Genomic DNA, 21,100 nt, shown 5'->3' with positions numbered 1-21,100 from the left:
ATTTAACTTTTTTCTCACACAGCATGAAGTCTAATCAGTTGTATTCATACAGCGCAGTGGCAAAAAACACACTGTACATCGCATCAACTAAATTCATCATTCGTGTGTATTTGTCCACTAAATCACAAGAAAATGATCTAATGTCCTAGAAAAACTCAAGCAAAAACAGAAATGCTTTGAATTTCTCCAAATACATAAATAAACACACCAAGCAAATAAACAGACAAAGCTTATTTTAATTTTTGGTTATGACTGAGGGATTTCGAGGTCCCTCTACATCAGCGGTCCCCAACCTTTTTTGCGCCACGGACCGGTTTATGCCCGACATTATTTTCACGGACCGGCCTTTAAGGTGTCACGGATAAATACAACAAAATAAAACTAGTACCAGTATCGAAAAAAAGATTTATTCATAACACACGTGAAAAGACCCAAGAAAACCGAGTTAACGATAAAAACGATAACAAAATAACACTGAAAACCGATAAAAACCCTGAAAACCATACATTTCACACCTGAGCCTCAACTCTCGCGGCCCGGTACCAAACGACTCACGGACCGATACCGGTCCGAGGCCCGGGGGTTGGGGACCGCTGCTCTAAAGGTCCAGTATCTTATATTGGATATAAAACCAAACTAGCACCATTTTTTAAAGGTAGCATGGCACATTCATTGAAGAGCCAGCCTAATTATTTAAGTCATGTACTCATTCCATTGATCTAATGACATCTTGATCGACCTTTGTAACCTTTCATATTTACCATATTAGGCACTCAGGTATATATCAGATTATAAAATCATCAAATCCTATATCAGTTGGACTGTAATGTGTCTTGAGTCTTGAGTTTTACAATGGAACAAACACATAGGTTATTATGAGATAGCATGCTTGTCCAGGAGTTTCACTAAAAACCTTGGAACTCGCTACAATACACTTCATATAAACTGTTCATATTAAAAACCCTTGTATTGGATTAAAAGCCTTCTTTTCTCAATAAGCCTTTATTGTGTAACAGTTGTTGGCATACTTTGCATTTAAATTTGGCACTGTGTTGCAGGGGGACATGCATTTGGGGTCTGCTTTTTAAGAGATCATGTTGACCACGCCCCCAGACATTATCAGAGCTTAATAGACTGCCTGTTTTTATTTGAGGTGTTGGTATCATTGTAAGGCTTCTGACTCCACCTGCTTCAGCTAATCTCTATGCAGTACAGTACACACGCAGCTATTTATTCCTCATTCATCTGTAACGCATGTTTTTTTTTTCTATCATCAGCTCACTTTCCTGTCTTCAGCTTGTTCGTCATATTTTCCTTCTCCTGTCAGAGCGGAGAGAAAAGCCGACAGGCACATGCTGATCGTATCAATGTTTTCCCTTCATTTATCACCCTCTTTCTTTTGCTCTCTTCCTCTCAAAAGCCTCGCAATCCTCTCTGTGTGTTCTCTTTCCTCTACAGCAGTGCGTTGCCTTGGTAATTACCAGTTGTCTTAAACAGACAGATGGAATAACAGAGAGTGACGGGCAATTTTCCTAGTGCCTGTTTTCCCCATGTATGTGTACGCAACCCCCTTTTGTGTGTGTGTTTTGTGGGTATTCTTCTTTACTTGCCACCACCTCTTCTTCCTCACCCCTGTTCACATGCACATTCCCAGTGAGCATGGCTGATGTGTGTTGTGTGAGTGTGTGCACAAGGGATGTGGGGAATTACCTGACAGGATGTGTTAGCGGAGGATGGGAGTGGGACAGTCTCATCTCCTGCTCTTGTGTTGGCCATTTGAGATGCCAGGTGTCACTCTGGACCTCTGCGGGGGCCCCAGGAGGGATCACCGCTCTCCCCTTCTCTTCTCCTTCGATTCTTTCTTTAAATTATCAGGGAGGTGAGGGATGGAGGCACATATTGGATGAGGAGAAGCTGGGTGTCATGTTAGCGACTGATAAGTATTACTATGATATAATGAGTCATGTTTCTTTTTCAGGCCGGTATGATCAAGACAGAGAGAGAGGAGTTTTTTATCGAGCCAGTCGAGAGGGGCGATGGAGTGATAGAAGAGGAGGAGGAGGGGGGAGGAGGAAGGACACACATCGTCTATCGCTCTTCAGCCGTTAAGAAAGTGCCCATCAGCAGCGCAGCGAACGACTACCACTCCAGAGGTTAGTCTGTAGTTCTCATCGCACTGTCCTCTACTTTTGAAGCTCTTTAGGCACGATTCAGCTCTACACTCTCCTCTCTTTTTATATCGGAGCTAGCCACACGTGGAAGTTATTCAGTAACACTGACTTCCAACTTAAGTGCAGGTCATTCACACTAAATTTTAAACCTGGATAAGTCGTGCAAGTGTTAGTTGTGCCATGGTTATGTTCTCAACAATATATGCTGAAGCACAACCCAAGCTGTTCTCCCATTAAATAAACTCTTCCCTAACGCTCACCTTGTTATATAATCATATCAAACTATTGTGTGCAAAGACAGTGAGTCACAGTGCGAGCGTGCCTCACTGTCAAAAAGATTACACCTACACACCCTCAAACACATCTTGTCACTGCACTAATTTTCCAGTGAGGAAGGAGTAACATATGGAGACACACATGTGTGACTGGTGAGGTACCACCCTCTGTGTTCCTGTACAGAATTATGCACTGCCTTGGCTCCCTTAATAATTGACAGCTGCGTCTTAAGTCTTTTGTTTCTCGTCGCGATTGCCTCCATTTTCCACTCTACAGATGAAATCAATAAACTGAAACAACAGGTATGGATGTCATTTTGGCGAGCAAAATATAAAAGTTTCCCATGTTGTGTCAGCTCACGAATTAGAGGAAGGGAAGATGAGTATATAGTCAAATACTCAATATTCTGAATATTATGATATAAATGTAAATTTATTGCCAGACAATGCAGCAACTAAAAGAAGAAGTTAGTCTTAAATTGTTTGAACTCCATCAATCGGTGGAGTTGAACATTGCACAGCTGCGGTGCTTTGGCTGTCCGGAGGCTCAATGTGCAACACAATAACCCTGTGATTACATGAGAAACATAATTTACGCATAGCTGTACATAAATGCTATAAACATGTTTATTCTGGTAATACTAGTCTGTGTACCTTGGCAGTGTGTTGCTCTTTGTTCATGGTCATTTGACCACTCAGAAGAATGCTATTAATATGTTGTTTGACAATGACCTTCAACCATATTAAATTTTCAAACACATTTAGATGCAAAAAGGTTTCTTTTTAAAGGTTGATGAGTGGTCAACCTTATTTAGCAATAAAATAATGCAAAAAAGATGATGGTTCATGTGGGGGTTGGGTTTAAAAAACCTTTACTGATGCAACCTTCCCACTGATCCCAGCTTGGTACCTGCAGTTGGAGTAAACTAGCTTGTGTTAACTCATATTTACATAGATCGTTGTGGAAACTTCACTCTTTCCACTGCCGTGTCGTGCTCTGTTGTTGTTGACCTTGAATCTAGCTTGAAATTTTTCCAATCTCACTGAGTTTGCTCTCAACCACAGATACAATACTATTCAAAAGAGCTGAAGGTTTTAGATACATGAGTTTTTGAAAGGTCTACATCATCAAGCCATAATCCTAACCTCCTTATATGCTAACATAAACTAAACAAATAGAAACAAATATACAAATTGATTCAGATTATTTATTTCTTTATTTTAATTGTAAAAAGGTTCAATAAACACACCTGTTTATAGTTAGTCATTCATATACTGACTAAAGCAAATGTAAAGCACGCATTATTGTCAGAATCTGCTGGGAAAGCTTCTTTCTTTAACGTCGTGTGAGAAATACTGTTTGTTATTTAGCAGATCTAAATCAAAGGAACTGCAAAAAGTCTGCAAAAAAGAACTGGACTAATTAGTCTGTTACATGTTACAAAAACCTACTAGTATTAAATTTGTTTGTTTTTGTTTTGTTTGGAGGTATGTGAGTATTTTTTTCACAAGGCCTTCTTGTTTTGTGCTATTACTAAAAGAATTAATCAAACAAAAATCGAAAAATTACCAGAAAATAGAGCGCCGCTATTGCTCTGCACGCCTCAGGCCCGAGTCAGTAGACGTGACCCTCCAGTTGCTCTCATTGATCTGATGTCTACAAGTTAATAAACTGACCAGTTCAAGAGTCAGTATCTCCCACGATCGCAAAAGTGAAAATAATTTCAAGGAAATTAAGCTGCCGCGCAGTTCAGGTGTGAGCTGAAGGACTTTATACTGAGTGCATTGCAATAGATGAGATCTGTGTCTTCCTATTCTGAGCAGTTGACTCAAGAATGTCTAATAATATACAGAGAGAGAGAGAGAGAGAGAGAGAGAGAGAGAGAGAGTTTCCATAGGAACACCCAGTGAGGACAGACTGCATTAGAGTAACACAGATCTGCTCCCACTGTTACTGATACCTGGCAGTACATCCACATACATACATGCACACATGCATATGGGTTTACAAAAACGAAAGAAAGAAAGAAAAACTTTATGGAATCACATACATATACAACCACACACAGCTTACACAACTCCCTTGATCATACGTTTACACTTAGCCTTACACATAGGCACACACAACACGTCTCACTGCTCCTTCTTGCCTTTGAATCTTTCTTTCTAATGAAGAGTGGGGTGCAGATCAATAGCGTAGGATAGAACAGGCTACTGTGCGAGCCCGTTTGTGTGTGTGTGTGCGCGTTTGTGTCTGTGTGCGTGTGTGGCGTGGGCATGAGTTCTGTGGTCGTCTGGCTTTGAGTGCTGGGATTTTCAAGGCTAAGCGGACAGACAGACTGACAGACAGACAGACGAGCAGGCATGTGCTGCTCCCAGTAGCATTTGATGTGGATCGCTCTCTTTGTTTCTCTCTCTTTTTTCCTTTTTATCATTTTTGTCCTAGCTATTCTAGACCACAACATTATGTAAACACAAGGTTTACCTTCCAGTTGTTGCATCATATCGCTCAGCGCTATACAAGAAATGCAGTATAGATCTTACACACAGATTCTTCTTCTCTCCACCTTCCTCAGGTTAAAAAGAAATCAATTCTTTCTTCTTCTTCTTCTTTTTACTTTCCTCTTGTATCCCCCTCATATTCTCTTTCCCAGACAATCACTCCCCACCTGTAGATCAATCGAGGACATTAGCAAATTAATTAATAATAGATCAATCATTTCTGAAGATCTCCTATGCCAGGCTTGTGTAATTCACAGCCAGATATTGAATGCTGGACTCATTTCCTGGCTAAAGACAGAGGGAAGGAAGTTATATTTAGCAAGGTAATAGTGGAGCTCAAGAAAGAGAGAGGGAGATGAAGAAGGAGTGAGATTGATCACTTTCTTACACCATAAGCTGAGGAAGGTGTAAATCAATGTCCAAAGTGGAGAGAGAGAGCTTTATTATTAATGTGACACATTTGTCAATTAATTGCTGGGGCAATAAAAAAGCAAAGGATTGCCGTATTTGTCTTCTTTTTTTTTTTACTGCTGGGCGGGCAGAGCCCCATCTTTTAATAAGGCATTTCTTCCTCCCCAGTAATTTCATTTTATCTCATTTTATCTGGTTTTTGGTCAGTGCCCTTCTGTTCAGCTAATTTTCCTTAATCGTCTGCTCTCTTATACAGAGTTTGACTTTGCTTTGCTTACTTTATGCCCCAGACAAATTCCAGAGGCCAGCCTATAAGGCTGTAGTTGAATGTTTAGTCTTTGGAGGCAGGACTGTCTGTGCATGTGTTCCTCCAGCTGCATGCATGCAAGCATGTGTTTTAGTGCTACTGCAGTGTTTGTCCAGGGCGCTGAGACATGCCCAAACAGATGGACTACTGGAGGGCTTTTTCCCCATAACGCTCTTCACAAACTCTTTTACATGTGCCTGAATCTCACATAAATATTCTTTATTAATGCTACTGTATCCTGCATTATTACTTAATTACATCGGATCTATTGCTTTAGATGATGCATTGCTCTAACATTCTGTTTGCGTGGTATCATTTGGTTTTATTTTGTACTTATATACATAATATAAATGTAATTCATTGCAGCTCTTGTGTTTTCCCTGACATTTCGTTCCCAAGGTTGATATTTTGTTCTCAAGGCAGAAAGGCTCCCTGCAACCTTGGGGGGAAATGCCTGCAATTAGCTGGTGGGCTGACACCGGGCGAAGGGCTGTGGCAGCTACACGGGGCTTTATACATGCATACAAAGCCTACATTTGTTTTACCCCGCAGGCGGTGATATTCTCTGTGTTCTCGCATGTTTTGTGCTGTACCCTAATCCGCTTTAACGTTCAGGGCTGATGTGAGCTGTTGTTAGATTGGTGCTGTTGTGTTGTTCGTGTGCGCCACGTTGCACAGCGCCGATACGATGACGTGTCAGTCTTGGCCTGAGCTAAGAGGAAGTTGGAGAGGGTCAGACAGAGGCCAGTAGTGCTAGTCACTGTAGCTTAATGTCTGCCTCCCACATCCAGAAAATGAAGGAGGCTCCCTCGGGTCCCGCTCTCTCTCTGTATATCTTTCTTTGCCTAACTCTCTCACTTTACTCCTTTTTTATTTCCTTAAACTGCATCCCCTCCACCACTGTTGCCCCCACCTCTCCGTCTGCTGGTGTGACACATGGATAGTCATATGGTGCAAGGGTTTTAAGAGGCGACTCATGACTAAGCACTTAGAGATGTGAGCACACGCAACTCATAAATGGCCTGAACTCATCTTCAGCGTGTAACCGGGGCCCCAGCAGACACTTTGCATTATGGCGTGCCTCTTGATGGAAATCCCAAATAGCTACGTGAAATGCTGGGAAGGTCACATTCTCTCTTGCTTGAGTCATTTTTAACCCCTTTGTTTCAGACCACAAGCTTTAAATGCATGAAGAGAAAAAAAAACGACTTCCACACAACCAAAGTCCCATTTTTAAACTTTTCCCCATCTGCTTGTATAAGTCCATACCAACCCTCTGGCTCCAAGCTATTACTCAGTTCATTAAGGCTTTTGTCTTTTTAACATGTTGTCATGATTTATGTCTTATTTTATTTAATAAAAACAAGCCCCTAAAAACAGAAGCCGTTCCTGTGAAGCATGTGTTTAAGCTAAATCCTTAAAAACTCATTGTGTAACCACAGGGCTGACGGTGTCTGAAACACCAAATATTTGAACACTTAACACTGTTGATAATTTGCTAAGACCACAACTTTCTCACAGTGCGTAATCCAAACCATGGAGAAATTTATGACTAATCTCATGTTGTGGGATGATCTCCGGTGTTATCTGGTGAGATTTGCTCCATTTCAGTTCTTCCTGCTGTATGATGGTTTTTTATCTCTGTTCATTGATGACCCTAAACTTTTATTGAGGAAAAATGTAACCCTAGTTTTACATCGTTCTTATATTGTGTTTATATTAGCCTAAGCATAGAATTGTAGCTAGCATAGCAGGTAGCAACATTGTAGCTAGCATAGCAGATAGCACATTATTATACGTTAGCTAGCCCAAGTTCAAAACTCTCCAAGCATTCCTGTTGTTAAGTTTTGTGTCTTTATTTGCGTTCAAAGTGATAGGAGAGCTGTACATTTTATGTATTTATTTATTTTAGAACAAGTCAGCACCTTTAGATGGAAACTAATGAGTTAAGTTCCTGCTAATTTCTAACTCTGCTAAACCCTTGTAAAGCCTCTTTTATGGGTGCCTGGATGCTAGATTTTATTGCAACATCTGGGAGAACAGCCACACTGATCATTTTATTGGAGCTGTAAGAATTTGGAGAATTCTTAACTCTCGAGCTTCAGTGTTTGTTTCATTTTGGGGAACCAAAGGAACCTTTGGACACAGAAATGGTTAATGATGTCAGACCATTCACGCTTACATTCTTACCTTCAGCCAGTTTAGGATCAACCTAAGTCAGCTTAACTTAATTGTTGTCTTTGACCTGATGGAGGAAGTTGAAGTACCTGCACTGTCACAACTGGGGCAACTGGCCAAGGATACTTTAGCACACGGAGGAATCAGGGATGGATCTACCGACTGATAGTTGACCCACTCAACCACCTGAGCCACAGCCACCGTTTTCTTCCTTAGTCTCTCTCTACCAGCTCACAACCAGAATTGCTCAAACTACCAAAATAAACCAGAACATCTAGTACCAAACATGTGTCCCTTGCCTACAGATTCTACATATTCATATGCATCTATCTGTTTATAGCGATTAATTTCCAACTGTTCTGATTGCCTAATCACAGCATGTTAACAGACAACAAATTTCCTACAATCAAAGCTTAACAGACACAGTACATTGCACTTGCACAATCGGGTCCCTCGAAACATCGCCCATCTCACTTTTAACTGGCAGATTAATACTTCTGTCAATTTGCATTATCTGGCCCAGTTCCCTGAAGCAACATAATCCCATTCCAGCACTGTCTTTCCATTCACCCTTGAATAAAATGGCTCTCTGAGCTTTAGCTGAATGAAACTGAGCTGTCTGACCTTTGTCTTAAGGCTGGTGTTTTTAGCTCTGGAAGAAGCGGTTCTAGAGGAGAACCTTTACCATATGTAACCTGTGTAAACAAAGTCATTTTCCAAGGCTGGGCATCTAAAGCAGGGAAACCCCAAAGTTGGCAGCAAAAATTATTAATTTAAAAACCTCACTGTTTTTAAATAGGGGCAAAACTAAAGCTAGCTGTCCAAAATAAATATAGAGAGCTGTAAATGGAAAACCATTGAATTAAGAGTTTTTTATTTATACCCAAATTTTCTAACAATAGTTTTGCAGGCTTTTCTTTTTTTTTTTCCAAAAAAGATACTAGTCTCAGATTTTGTGCCAATAGCTGCCTCTGTAACATGAGCCTCGTGTTTGTAATAACTTGTAATGCTGTATAATAATATGGGTGTTATATTGGGCAGCAGGGATCCACTTTGAATTAGCCGTGAACATTAGTGACAGCATAAACACACACTCACACACACAGGCGCGCGCAGTCAAGCAGAACTAAAGAAGAAACACATACGCAGATGCGAAAACACACATGCATGCATGCACTGTGCGCAAACATACACAAAGCACACACGCGCATACAGTACGTATGTGTGAATGAGTGTTGGCCAGGTGTGCCTCTGGGAGGAAATTACAGTGCTAGGAGGGGAAGTATTTTAACAGCCAGCTGCTTCCTCTCTCTCTCTCTCTCTCTCTCTGTGGCCACTGGCTCCATCCCTGAAGAACATGACTGCCTTATTACCATACTCAGCATGTGTGTGTTTGTGTAGTCATGTGTCCCTGCATGTATGTGTGCTTCCCACTGCATTTGACAGTTTTATCCCTTGCCTGTTTAACTCACAGCCAACTAGGAGCATTGATGTTTATGTGTCTGCCGGTGTGTAGGTGTGTATTTGCCGGTGTGCCTGCACTATGTCCCTCTGTGTGTGTTCTCCCTCTGGTTTGTCTGACTCCTCACCTGCTTGTAAGCTCCCAGCGGGCCTTCCATTGAGCTGTCACTCAGTGCGCCACAGCACTGCCTTTAAACTGAACAGGTCTCTGGGGATAATAGCAGGGTGCGGCCGACCTCTGTTCCAGTCTGCAGCCACCGGTGCCGCACTGACCCATGCACACACAGTCTGTCTGTGTGTTTGTGTGTTTGTGTGCATGTGTGCGCATGTGTCTGTGCGTGGGTGCCTGTCTGCCTGCAAGACAAAGAGAGAGTGAGTGAGGTGGAAGAGAAGGGAAGCCTTACAGGGATGAAGGGGTAGAGCGTTATTACAGGCCTAGTGATTGAGAGAGTGTCACTATAATCATGGTGATCATAGTGCTCTGACAAGATTAGCACCTTTCTGAGCCTCTGCACTGCCTCTGGTGTGGTGTTCAAATATTCAGAGCCTTGCCCTTGATGGTGAAATTCGACGGCACAGTTAAATGTGCGGCCTTTTAACTGGATTTTCTTCAAAAGGGTTCTCTTTGGGTTTTTGTTTTTTTCAGCACCGTCAGTTAAATTGTAAATGAAGTGCAATATTGAAAAGATCACAGCTTAGATGTTTAGCTTAGATTTAGATAGATAGATAGACATTCTAGCTGTGATTCTAGAAGACGTGCGCCATCCTGTTTTCGAAGTATCCAACGAGTGTCCAAGAAAGGGATCTCCTCTCTATTATGCTAAAAATACAGAAATTGCGTCAAGAGCACAGAGCAGACGAGGAGGGCTGGAAGTCAGACAGCGCTGAATATTAAAAACACAGCCTGTACAGAAACTCTCCCACTGTGGTGGGAAACTGTGTGAAGGACAGAGCAAAGCCTTACTGAGGACGCATACCCACATCTGGTGTATTTATATAGCATGTTTACAACTTATTCAGGCATTGAAAGTACATCATACAGCTGTTAAGCCTTAGTCAGGTATAAAATATACTTAAAGACAAAATAAATAAAAACAAAGATAGGTTTATTGCTTCAGATTTATATGTGGTATAATATTGATCTAATTGACGAAAGTAATAAATTGGACTGAAAGTGTGCAAGGCTAATACAATAAGATACATTATTTCTACCTGTGCAGGCTTCTTCACAGGGCTGGCACAAGGCAGCAGGTACTGTGTAACTACAATTTCGTGCCACATACCTCCCTAGAGGTGGCCAGCGTTCTGTCTTGACATCAGTTATATAACCAGCCAACCTAAGGGACAGACGCTCAAGGAAGATGAGATGGTGTGTGACTTCCTTCCTCCCACTACTGTCACAGTGCTGCAAACATGCACATACACACACAGTCACACACATGCTGTGTTAAATCTGGCACACCTCAGAGAAGCGCCAGATCCGCTGCCATTCCTAAAAATTCTGCGCCTTGGCAGAATTTTGACATTGTTTCCAAGGGTTAAACCTTCTACATGGCTCCGGTACAAATAAATAAATAAAATAAATAAAAAGTTATTTTTCCTGATTATGGTTCCTCCCAGGATAATTTCTATTCACTTGAATCTGTTATGGCAAGGCAGCTTGGAACCAAATAACCTGGATAACTACTCCAAGTTTATTACTGACTTCCATTGCAGTTCAACCCAGCATAAGTGTGAGATTAACTATAATCAGCCAAAATAACTTAAAGTGCCTGTGTGGGTGTACGGGGACTTCAAATTGCAATATAATGGCGCACAGGATGAGAAACCATTCATTGAAAAACCGTGTAGGTTAATGCAGGAATGTTTGTGTGAAGAGGATGTAATACCGAAGCAGCTGATTCGGAGGTTAATGGAGCCTCTCATGTGAATGAGGCTTTCATCCCTGTGGAGACAGAGATGCATTCAGCGCTATTACAGCAGATTCCCCATCCTGTGTGTAGCGCTTACAAGCACGAGTAAACATGTTCCTCAAAAGCAAAATTATTAGTGAGTGTGTAGAGAAGGGGTTTGTTCTTTTGTTTAGTTTTTTTTTTTTTTAGATATGCAGCATGTGATATTTAAAATACACAGTTCTTTAGACTTTATTCTCTCTGTGTGTGTGTGTGTGTGTGTGTGTGTGTGTGTGTGTGTGTGTGTGTGTGTGTGTGTGTGTGTGTGTGTGTGTGTGTGTGTGTGTGTGTGTGTGTGTGCGCGCGCACTTCACCTGATATTACAGCCAACTCACATGGTGATATATGATAACGCTGAAAGGTTAGTGTTATTGATATAGTTGCCTTCAACTAAGTTTCTTAATTTACTGGTAATAAAGTCAAACCACATATTTTGTTTCTGTTTGTGGCTTGTGTAAATTAAGCATTTTTATTTTTTTGAGTTTGTGTGTTTCTGTTTGCACGATAGCAGTAAAGCTCAGATATCAATGCAGCGAGATTGAAAATGTCAGAGAGTGTGTGCTTTGTTGCCTTTGCCTGATTAGCAGGGTGATGTGTAGTGGTGGGAGTTTGTTAGGCTGCAGTTCATTTGCCGCTGCGCCCCCTAGGGACTTTAATTGAATAAAGCGCAGCTCTGTGCCTGTTCATTCCACAAAGGCTATAATGCAAGTATCGAAGATAGACGCATGCAGTTATGACTCTGGGAAAACTCGCTGATGGTTAACATAGTATTTAAGTCTCCTTTTTTTTTTTTTTTGTAATCAGTGCCTTTTTTTTTTTTTTCAATGTCATGAAGAAAGATGAGGGAGGGGAAGGGGAATCATCAATCATCCCTTTCTTCCTGTGTCTTTTCTTCCACCGAGCCGGCTGATACGTCTTGTAGCATTAGTCTGATGTGTTCAGATTTAGCTCGAACAAAAGCGGCGAGTGCGTAGAGATGAGAGGATGAAGAGAAGGAGGAGAAAACAAGGCCCGATTAGAGCTTAGAAGGAGATGAAAATACCCGTTTTGTTATTCCGTTTACTGCACCCACTGACCCGGAGTGACCGTCAAATCCAGATGGGTCATTTTGTGGTTGATATACCGCTGATCCCTGACTTTTAATCATATGTGCTTGTGTGGAGCAATTACAGTAATACAGTAGTGGTACTGTAGGAGACAAACTCTGCAACTCAGGCTCTGCAAACCCTTTTTGTAATAGGACTGCAGCATCACAATTTAGTCACTATGAGGGTGGATGAAAGGCCAAGTAATGCATTGTTATTTATCTATAATGCAACTGGTCACAATTAAGTAGAAATGTGAAATTAAAAAGTTAAAAATTGATAATGAACTAATCTGCTATTCGGATAAAACATAATTTCTGTTTTAAATTATGAATTTAAGATTGAGTTTTACAGTTTTTCCTCTTATTAACATTGTTGTCTTTAAGAAATAACTTTTTGAGAAAGAGTTTCTGACTGCTCACTTACTAGGACACTGCATTTCCTGTGACTACTTTATTTCAATAACGAGAGATCACTGACCTCCAGAGTTTTGACGCTGATATTGGAGCAAATGGACGATGATAACTTGGATGAGGCTTTCTGAGCGTCTGGGATAAGGTGCGTGAATGACAGAACTGAGCTGCATTTTAAAGATACTGATTGACTTACATTAGTCTGGCAAGATGATTATCAGAATAATGAGAAGAGCACTCGGTTTGACAGCGTGGGAAACAGGAAGTGACAAAAACTGCAGATTAGACACAGACAAGCGAACACATATCTTTGTTAATTAGTCTGTTAATGAGAAGATGCAGCAGTATAAAATGTTCTGTTTACATTGGCAAAATGTTGCTATAAACACTTTTTTCATAATACTGCAAAAATATAAATAATGCGCTACCTTCATTAGTGGTTCGTGTGTTCAAACACCAGCATTACGTATTCTGCAATGAAGACTGGCTTTTTCACAGTTATTTTACAACAGGTTCATTTTAGACTCACATTTCCCGAGAATCATTGAAATCTCAGCTCATAATACAAATACTTCCAGGATATCTGTACATCCCTAGCTTTTAAGTCTGCTCTAGCGTCTGTTGCTTTAAATGCAAATGAGTTGCTGCTTGCCACACCCATTCCAGAACGAGGCTGTACCTTTCTAGCTAGCATCATGGTTACCAAATATCATCTAAGATTAGGCCCACAGATTGGACAGCGACCCCGGAAAAGGGTTCCTGGAGGTTTCTAGTTGTCGCAAGGTGAAATTGGTTGCAAACAGGGTGCCACATCCAAAAATTGTTTTTGATTGCTGCAGCTGCCTATAGTTTGCATGGAAGACATTGGGTGGTAATACACGTGAAAAAGTCCAGTGCAAACCAGAAATGGAAAACATTTACTTTTACGGGAAACTCATGCTTTCTGAAATGCCTTATTGTTGAAAAGTAACTCATTTTAAAAGGTGCAACTTTTACTTGAATGGTCTCAGTCCCATATCATGCAAAGTGTGTTCGTGAGGTCTTAGGCTTTGGCAAAGGTTCTGTTCTAGCTGGAGGTGGTAGTATGATGCTCTTCTGATGTCATTGTGAGCTGAAAAAAAAGTTTTTAAAAAAGCACATTCAGCCATGCTTTTACTTTCTTTGGAAAGTTTTCTCGTGTTTTATGGGGCATAATATTTTGTTGAAAAGCAAAATAATTGATTTTGCGATGTCCACTTTAATTTGAAGTCTGCAAGACTTGTTACTTTAAACATATAAATGAAAAATTATATGTCAGGAAGAGAAGAAAAAATGTTTTTCAGGCAATTCAAAAAGGAGAGGTCATAAGAAACTTTTATGTAGTTGGACATGAAATACATAACACTGAATCTGCATATTGTTTTCCGTTTTTAGATATGTTCAAGATAAATGTCTCCTTGTTGTGGTGAAGAAAACTAATGAGATAATTTGTCATTGGGCATTACATTAAATCAAACGTACTTCATTGTGCAGACAATCCAGACTTTTCTGTGTAGGAGCAATGATGATAACCAATAAGTAAAACCTTTAAAAATCATATCAGGGTCAGTTTGATGTGTTAAAACATTTCAGTTTGTTCCAACTGCGGAGTGTTTAATGGCCATAAATAAAGCAGTGGTTTGTGCAGTCAGTTGAACTACTGAAGGTCTTTGCTTTTATGTAATACTCCTCTGCAGCTGTGGTCACAATCACACTGAGAGAATTACAGAGCGAGCTGGCATGTCATGAGTGTGGCGCTCTTTGCTTGTGCGTATGGGTGTGTGTTGTCAAAAAGCAGCTTATGTGTAGACTCTACCTCTCCTGCCATGTGTGTCATCCTGTAGCAATGAGAGGGAGATAGATCAGTCTCCACAGAAGATGTGCTGACACCAGAGAAAAGTTAGTTCGCTTCCTTGGCATATTACCCACAATCCCCCTGTGATCCCTCACTTTCTCCAGACTTCACCATTGCTCAGAACTCTGGGAGATTTCTGAAAGTATTCCCAGGCAGTCTGATAAACCCCAGTTTTTTGGCTTCTATGTATTTTCTGTGCTTATTCTGCTCATTCAGCACAGCTAACTTTTCTGTACCCATGCATTCTCCTTTTGACCTCTGTTTCTCAGCATGTTCTTCCTGACTTTCAACCATCTGTCTCTCTCTTTTGCTGTCTTCTGTTTCTTAGCCTTCCAGCTTATGCGCCGTCACACCTCTAAAGACCCCCAAAAGGGATACAACACTATATTGAAAGAAAAATTGTATTTGAAAGACAAATAATGAATAAAATCAAATGAATTATTTTGTTTGGGTTTCTGATCTAAATCCAAAAAGCTTAAATCCATCCATCCATCCATTTTTCTGACCTCTTACTGTATTATATTCAGGGTTGCAGGACAGTCTATCCCAGGTGACATAGAGCAAAAGGCAGTGTCCATCCTGGACAATAGAAAACAGTGTATGGATTTGAATTTGTTTTTGGGGTTGGGAGGCTTCAGGATTTTAGTTTTTTGGGGAGATGGAGCTGGGGTAGCAAATGGCCAGGTGAATGTGACTTTCAGGGGCCGAGTATATAATTGGAGTGCGTTTTTTTTAAAAACATAACTATTTACCTAATTAATATTTACTTAAGTCTTAGTGTTATACAGTCAGCATGCCACTCAGAGTTAAAATAAATGCATCTGATGGCTATTAACATTTTCAAGCAAAATAAAGATTTTTAAAATCGATTTAACTCTTACAGATTTAAATCTTGCAGTTTATCTATTCATTAATGTTCTCACTCCTTCCCCGCTTCTCCCTCTTCCCTTATAATAATTGTCCTCTAGCTTGCATGCCGAAATAACTTTGAGCCATGTTTGCCATCACAGCAGTTCTGACTATGCAATATTCAGCATGACTCACATGCACGACAGTTCAGAATTTGGGCCAAGTTCACTTCTCGCTTTTCTTCCACATTTCTTCCCACTGTGTCGCTATGCATGTGATATGGTGTCAATATCACAAGAGTGCAGTGGCTTGCAGACTTCCTCTCTAATAAGTCCTCTGGTAGTTTATCACTTATGTATATTTAGGATCTGTCTTACAGTGTACATGTCTTACGTATGCTGTTTATTGTTTTTTGACTTGAACTAGATTGCAAAGGTTTTAAAATAGAAACAGGATCATGAGTAGATAAGTGAAGTGAAGGAGAGATGCAAAGATGCTACATTGCCTGGGTTCTAAAGCTGTAGTTCATGGCAGGATTATCTGTAATTTAGTCACTGAGATATGATGTTAGGGGCCATTAAACAAAGAAAGGCTGTAAACAATCAACATCTTCTTAAAATAACTGATGGGAACACAATTAAATGTTTCACAAACAAAGCTGTCAAGTGCTTTCAGGAAAAGAAAAAAAAGAAAAAGACTGCCATGAGGAGCTGTTTTCAAATTTCAGCAAACAAAACAGGAATATGTCTTTGGCAAAAGCTGTGACACTGTCACAACCTCTCTACATGGGTTATTTTTACTGTGAAAACAGATAAACAAGGCAATTACTAATGTTTAGCTGAAGTTCTACAGCACCAATCCTTCCTTTCAATAATCCTTCCAATTAAGCCCAGAGGTTAACAAAAAGGCAATATTTCATCTAATAATTCATGAAATCATCTTGCATCAAGCTGATTTTTACTTTTTATTTAATTGTTTGGTTAATTTTACTTCAATTGCATGTATTTACTCTTACTTTGTTGTTAGCTAGCTAGCTAGCTAGCTGTTCGCCTGTCATTAAAAGACTTTTCAGTGATGTTACATCAACCAGCTTCCAGTTTGGATTCAAGAGACAGGCACTATCTCTACTTTTAAGATTAGGCTTAAAACTTTCCTTTTCGCTAAAGCATATAGTTAGGGCTGGACCAGGTGACCCTGAATCCTCCCTTAGTTATGCTGCAATAGGTGTCGACTAGTGATGTGTCGGTTGCGAACGAAATGGCTCTTAGAGCCGAATCTTTGTGAACGACGCGAACCAACTCCTTATTGGAAGCGTTTTTTTCTCTCTCTCTTTCTCTCACCCTCTCTTTCGCACTTTTTTTCCGCTTCACTCCGCACGCCAGCCTTGTGCTTGCGCTGAGCAGAGGGGGGAGGGGCGGTAGGTAGGAACAGAGCGGAGGGAAAGGGAGAGAAAATAGAGCCAGGGACAAGAACATCACATTAGAAAGGTATAGTAATCATCCACAACTATTTTCAGTTGCAGATGATAAAGGATTCAGAAAGTTTATTCATGCAGGCCCATATGACAGAGAATATGCATGTTCTTTTTGTTTTCATATTTTAATTTATATTTAATTGTGTTGTGGTTTGCAGTGTTTTGTGTTGTTTCACTTTAAATTTGTTTAAAAGGAAAAAGCTGAAAATTGAAATAGTTAAAAGTTGAAATGGAAATAGTTGGTTTTTGTATTATATGATTTATTTATTACATTTTATGTGGAGTGAATAAATAAAAGTATATTTACAGTGGCCCCTAGAAGCAGCACGTGCAAACTCTAAAACACGTACAAACTCCGAAGTACGTAAAAACTCCAACATAAATGCAAATTCCAAAACACATACAAATTCTGAAGCACATACAAATTCCAAATCATGTGAAACCTCCAAAACAAGTACAAACTCCAAAACACAACGGAAGTGCTTCAGGATGCTATGGGCAGTGTTGAGCTTTTGTTACCTAGTGGCTACACAAGCCAGGAAGTACCAACGACCGGATTTGGTGTGTGGTAGTAACAGGTAAATGAAAATTTTTTTTTTAATTATTTGAATATATGTGAGTGCTTGTGTATAAATACACAAACAATACACACATGCTTTCAATTATATAATTTAAGTGATCTAGGTAGCTCTGTTTTGGAAGTTCAGTTAACGCTAGCAATGTGTTTTGGAGTTTGTACGTGCTTTGTCTCTAGGGGCCACCATATATATTTATATGTAAACATATACTAAAAACCATGTTTTTTTACATTAGTAATTCCTTTTTGTATATTGTTGTTGATAATAAATTAATTAAAGCAACAAAACAACCTGAAGAGCCGGTTGGGAGCTGAAAGAGCCGGCTCTTTTTAGTGAGTTGAGCCGAAAGAGCCGGTTCTCTAAAAAGAGCCAGAATTCCCATCACTAGTGTAGACTGCTGGGGGATTCCCATGATGCATTGAGTATTTCCTTTTCAGTCATCTTTCTCACTCACTATGTGTTAATAGACCTCTCTGCTGGATCACACTTGTTATTAATCTCTGTCTCTCTCTTCCACAGCATGTCTTTATCCTGTTTTCCTTCTCTCACCCCAAGGTCGCAGCAGATGGCCGCCCCTCACTGAGCTCGGTTCTGCTGGAGGTTTCTTCCTGTTAAAAGGGAGTTTTTCCTTCCCACTGTCGCCAAAGTGCTTGCTCATAGGGGGTCATATGATTGTTGGGGTTTTTTTCTCTGTATGTATTATTGTAGGGTTTACCTTAGAGTATAAAGCGCTTTGAAGCAACTGTTGTTGTGATTTGGTGCTATATCAATAAAATTGAATTGAATCGAATTTAACTTTATTGTGGAATGTGGTTTTAAAACAGCGAAGTTTGTCCTCTGGTGGACAAACTGTATAATGTAAAAACTCATAACACTTGCAAACATTGTTTTCTCTCATCTCTTCTTAATTTGTTAAATTTTCACTTATCCTTTATTGGTCTTTATAGATGTTGATAATATTTGGTCAGCATATAGTGTCTTTCAGTTGCACAGTTATTTAATTTCAATTCATGTTTATTCATTATAGGGACAGATCACAACCATAGTCATCTCAAGGTGAGTTATACTGTAAGCATAAGTATTCTGAAGAAAACTTTTACAACTTATGAGCAAGTACTTTGTGACAGTGGGAAGGAAAAACTCCCTTTTAACAGGATGAAACCTCCGGCAGAACCAAGCTCAGGGAGGGGCAGCCATCTGCCATGACCGGTTGGGCAGTGAGGGAGAGGAGTCACCACACCGCGGATGTTTCCTGATGCATCCTTTGAGGGATTTGTATCTTTCCATGGTCTCAAACCAATGATCCTTTGCGTTTTAGGTTAATGTGTTAGCCGTTTCATAGTGCAGTGGCTAACAGCAAATAGCTAATATTAGCCAATATGTTAGCCAGCCTCTAACCATCACTGTGGAAACTGTTAAGTTCAAATAAACCATTGTTTTTTTTAATGAATTGCAGATGCATAGTGTAGAAGGTCCATTTGTCCTTATGCTGGCCTCATGCATTCTTGCAACATCACATCTACATAAAACACAAATGCTTACAAATACTGGTGTGTGTGCTCATATCATGTGCATGCCCCTGATTTTGATGTGCATGAGTTTTGGGACTAATTAAACACCATTATAAGGCCTAATCTGCTTTAATCACAGCCTTGATGTGGTGATTTGCAGCTTTAATACCTGCACTCTATTCAAACACCAACACAAACAAAAATGAGGAGATTCCTCCATGTATGTTGCTGTGTATTTGTATTTTTTTGTGGGGGGTTTTTCAAGCTGTTATTTCATCGTTGTAATACTTATATTTATTATATGCCTGCCATCATATTTCCTGTAGCAAATTTGACTTGGAGCACATGAAAAACACACACAGACAGACACGTTGGTGGTGTCTGCCTGTGCAAGCGTGTTGCTCTCTCTGTCTGGGCAGTTAGGGCTGAGATTGCCAATAAATAGTGGCCGGTGGCCTTCAGTATCACCAGTGGGGAGAGATTTGTGTCCTCGTGCCTGATTGGCCGATGTCTGAGGAAGAGAACAAACCATCTCGTTAATCAGGGAACGCTGTGGGGACACAGTGTGTGTTTCTCTCGCCACTCACACTCACGGTGGCACGCTGTCAAAATAATGCGTGTAAAAGGGAGAGACAGAGAAAGTGTGTGTGTGGAACATTATGTCAGCTGATTGAGATGGCAGCAGTGCAGAGCTTAGTTGACGTATGACAGATGGGTGTTGAAGGCCGCAGGAGCTGCCATTATTCACATACACACATGTGCGGACTGACTCCTTGCTGCCATGGCTGTCACATTATAATCCTACCTGTGCTTGCATTTTCACTTTTAGGACTGTCAAATAAAATCTAATGCAATGGCAAGTTTGAATGCTAGCTCTTATAGGCTCCAAGTAATGTGGGAAATCCTCAGCTTTTTCCAAATACTGAACTTTTATGGACTAAGAACAGCAGACAGTAGTTTGGTATTGATAACTTTACTTGGTTTATTACTTTGTTGAAGAGTTGAAATTCATTACAGCTGTTTTTGCTTACCCGGTCCAGTGTGTCTAAAGTGTTTTGCTTTTAATTGAATGCAATTAAATTAGCTGCTAATTGCTTAGAGCCTGCGAAGTATAGCCTTGAACTAATATTACACACCTAACATTACAATAGCATCAAATAAAATTAAAACACTGATGTTACACTAAAATAATGAATGAACATGGGATCGTGGGATTTATGTGATTTAAGTATTGATTTCTCAAGTTTCTCTTTGAGAAGAATACTAGATACTAATACTAATAATACTAAATACTCATACTAAAAACACTATCATTTATCATCATGGCACTGGAATAAAGCAAAATCATTACAGCAGAATCTTTAACCAAGTTATTAGTAGCAGTTTTTCAAACTTTTTGCACTGATAATAACAGGATATGACGTTAAGTTTGCATTGCACTGTTGAAGTGTGGTGTTTTTTTTAACTGGCACAGACTGAATCAGCTGAAAACTGTAATATTTGGGGCCAAAGGAGTCAGTATGGTGCATCTCTACATAGGTCTGTTCCTTTCTTAACTATCACCACAGGGTGACTGTTTTTTTGAACCTGACTCAGGTGACATCAATTTATGAGACATTTTCTGGGCCATGAATGGCTTTATATAATAAATGTATTAGAACTCTTTCTATAAACAAACAAACCAACAAATATATGGTGAATAATGCAACCACCTCAATTTACAGTAAAGACCCTGCTGACTGAATTTCACCTCGAGCAGAAAATACCTGCTTAACTATAAACCGCAAAATTACACAGGGAATGCACATCAGACTCTCTGGCACTCTACAGATAGAGTACTTAATCCTTATAGAAGGTGTGTGGAGGATTCCTGATTCAGCGCCAGGGAAGCCCAGAGTTGCTGTTGTCAAAAAATATCAACCACAATACCGGAAAAACAACAGAAGGTGAGAAAATAATTGTTAAATGTAACGAGTCGATGAAGGATTGTGAACTAAAACAACAGTTACATTCATTTGTTTTACCTCTTCTCTTCTTTCTCTTCACTTTTCATGTCACAA

General features: G+C 40.0%; 1 protein-coding gene across 1 annotated transcript in view; it reads left to right on the top strand.

Annotated features, from left to right (window-relative positions):
* Positions 1 to 21,100, top strand: part of LOC146717551 (A disintegrin and metalloproteinase with thrombospondin motifs 2-like) — a 142,343-nt gene that overhangs the window by 61,060 nt on the left and 60,183 nt on the right. The window contains exon 3 of the mRNA XM_085477911.1: positions 1,979 to 2,153. Coding sequence (XP_085334037.1) covers positions 1,979 to 2,153 — 175 coding nt within the window. The remainder of the gene's footprint in view (positions 1 to 1,978; positions 2,154 to 21,100) is intronic.

This window comes from Copadichromis virginalis, linkage group LG2 (assembly GCF_057382275.1).
Source record: "Copadichromis virginalis isolate Kocher_CV1m ecotype Utaka linkage group LG2, C_Virginalis_male_GT1.1, whole genome shotgun sequence".
Lineage (NCBI taxonomy): Eukaryota > Metazoa > Chordata > Actinopteri > Cichliformes > Cichlidae > Copadichromis > Copadichromis virginalis.
This window is presented reverse-complemented; position numbering and strand designations above follow the sequence as displayed.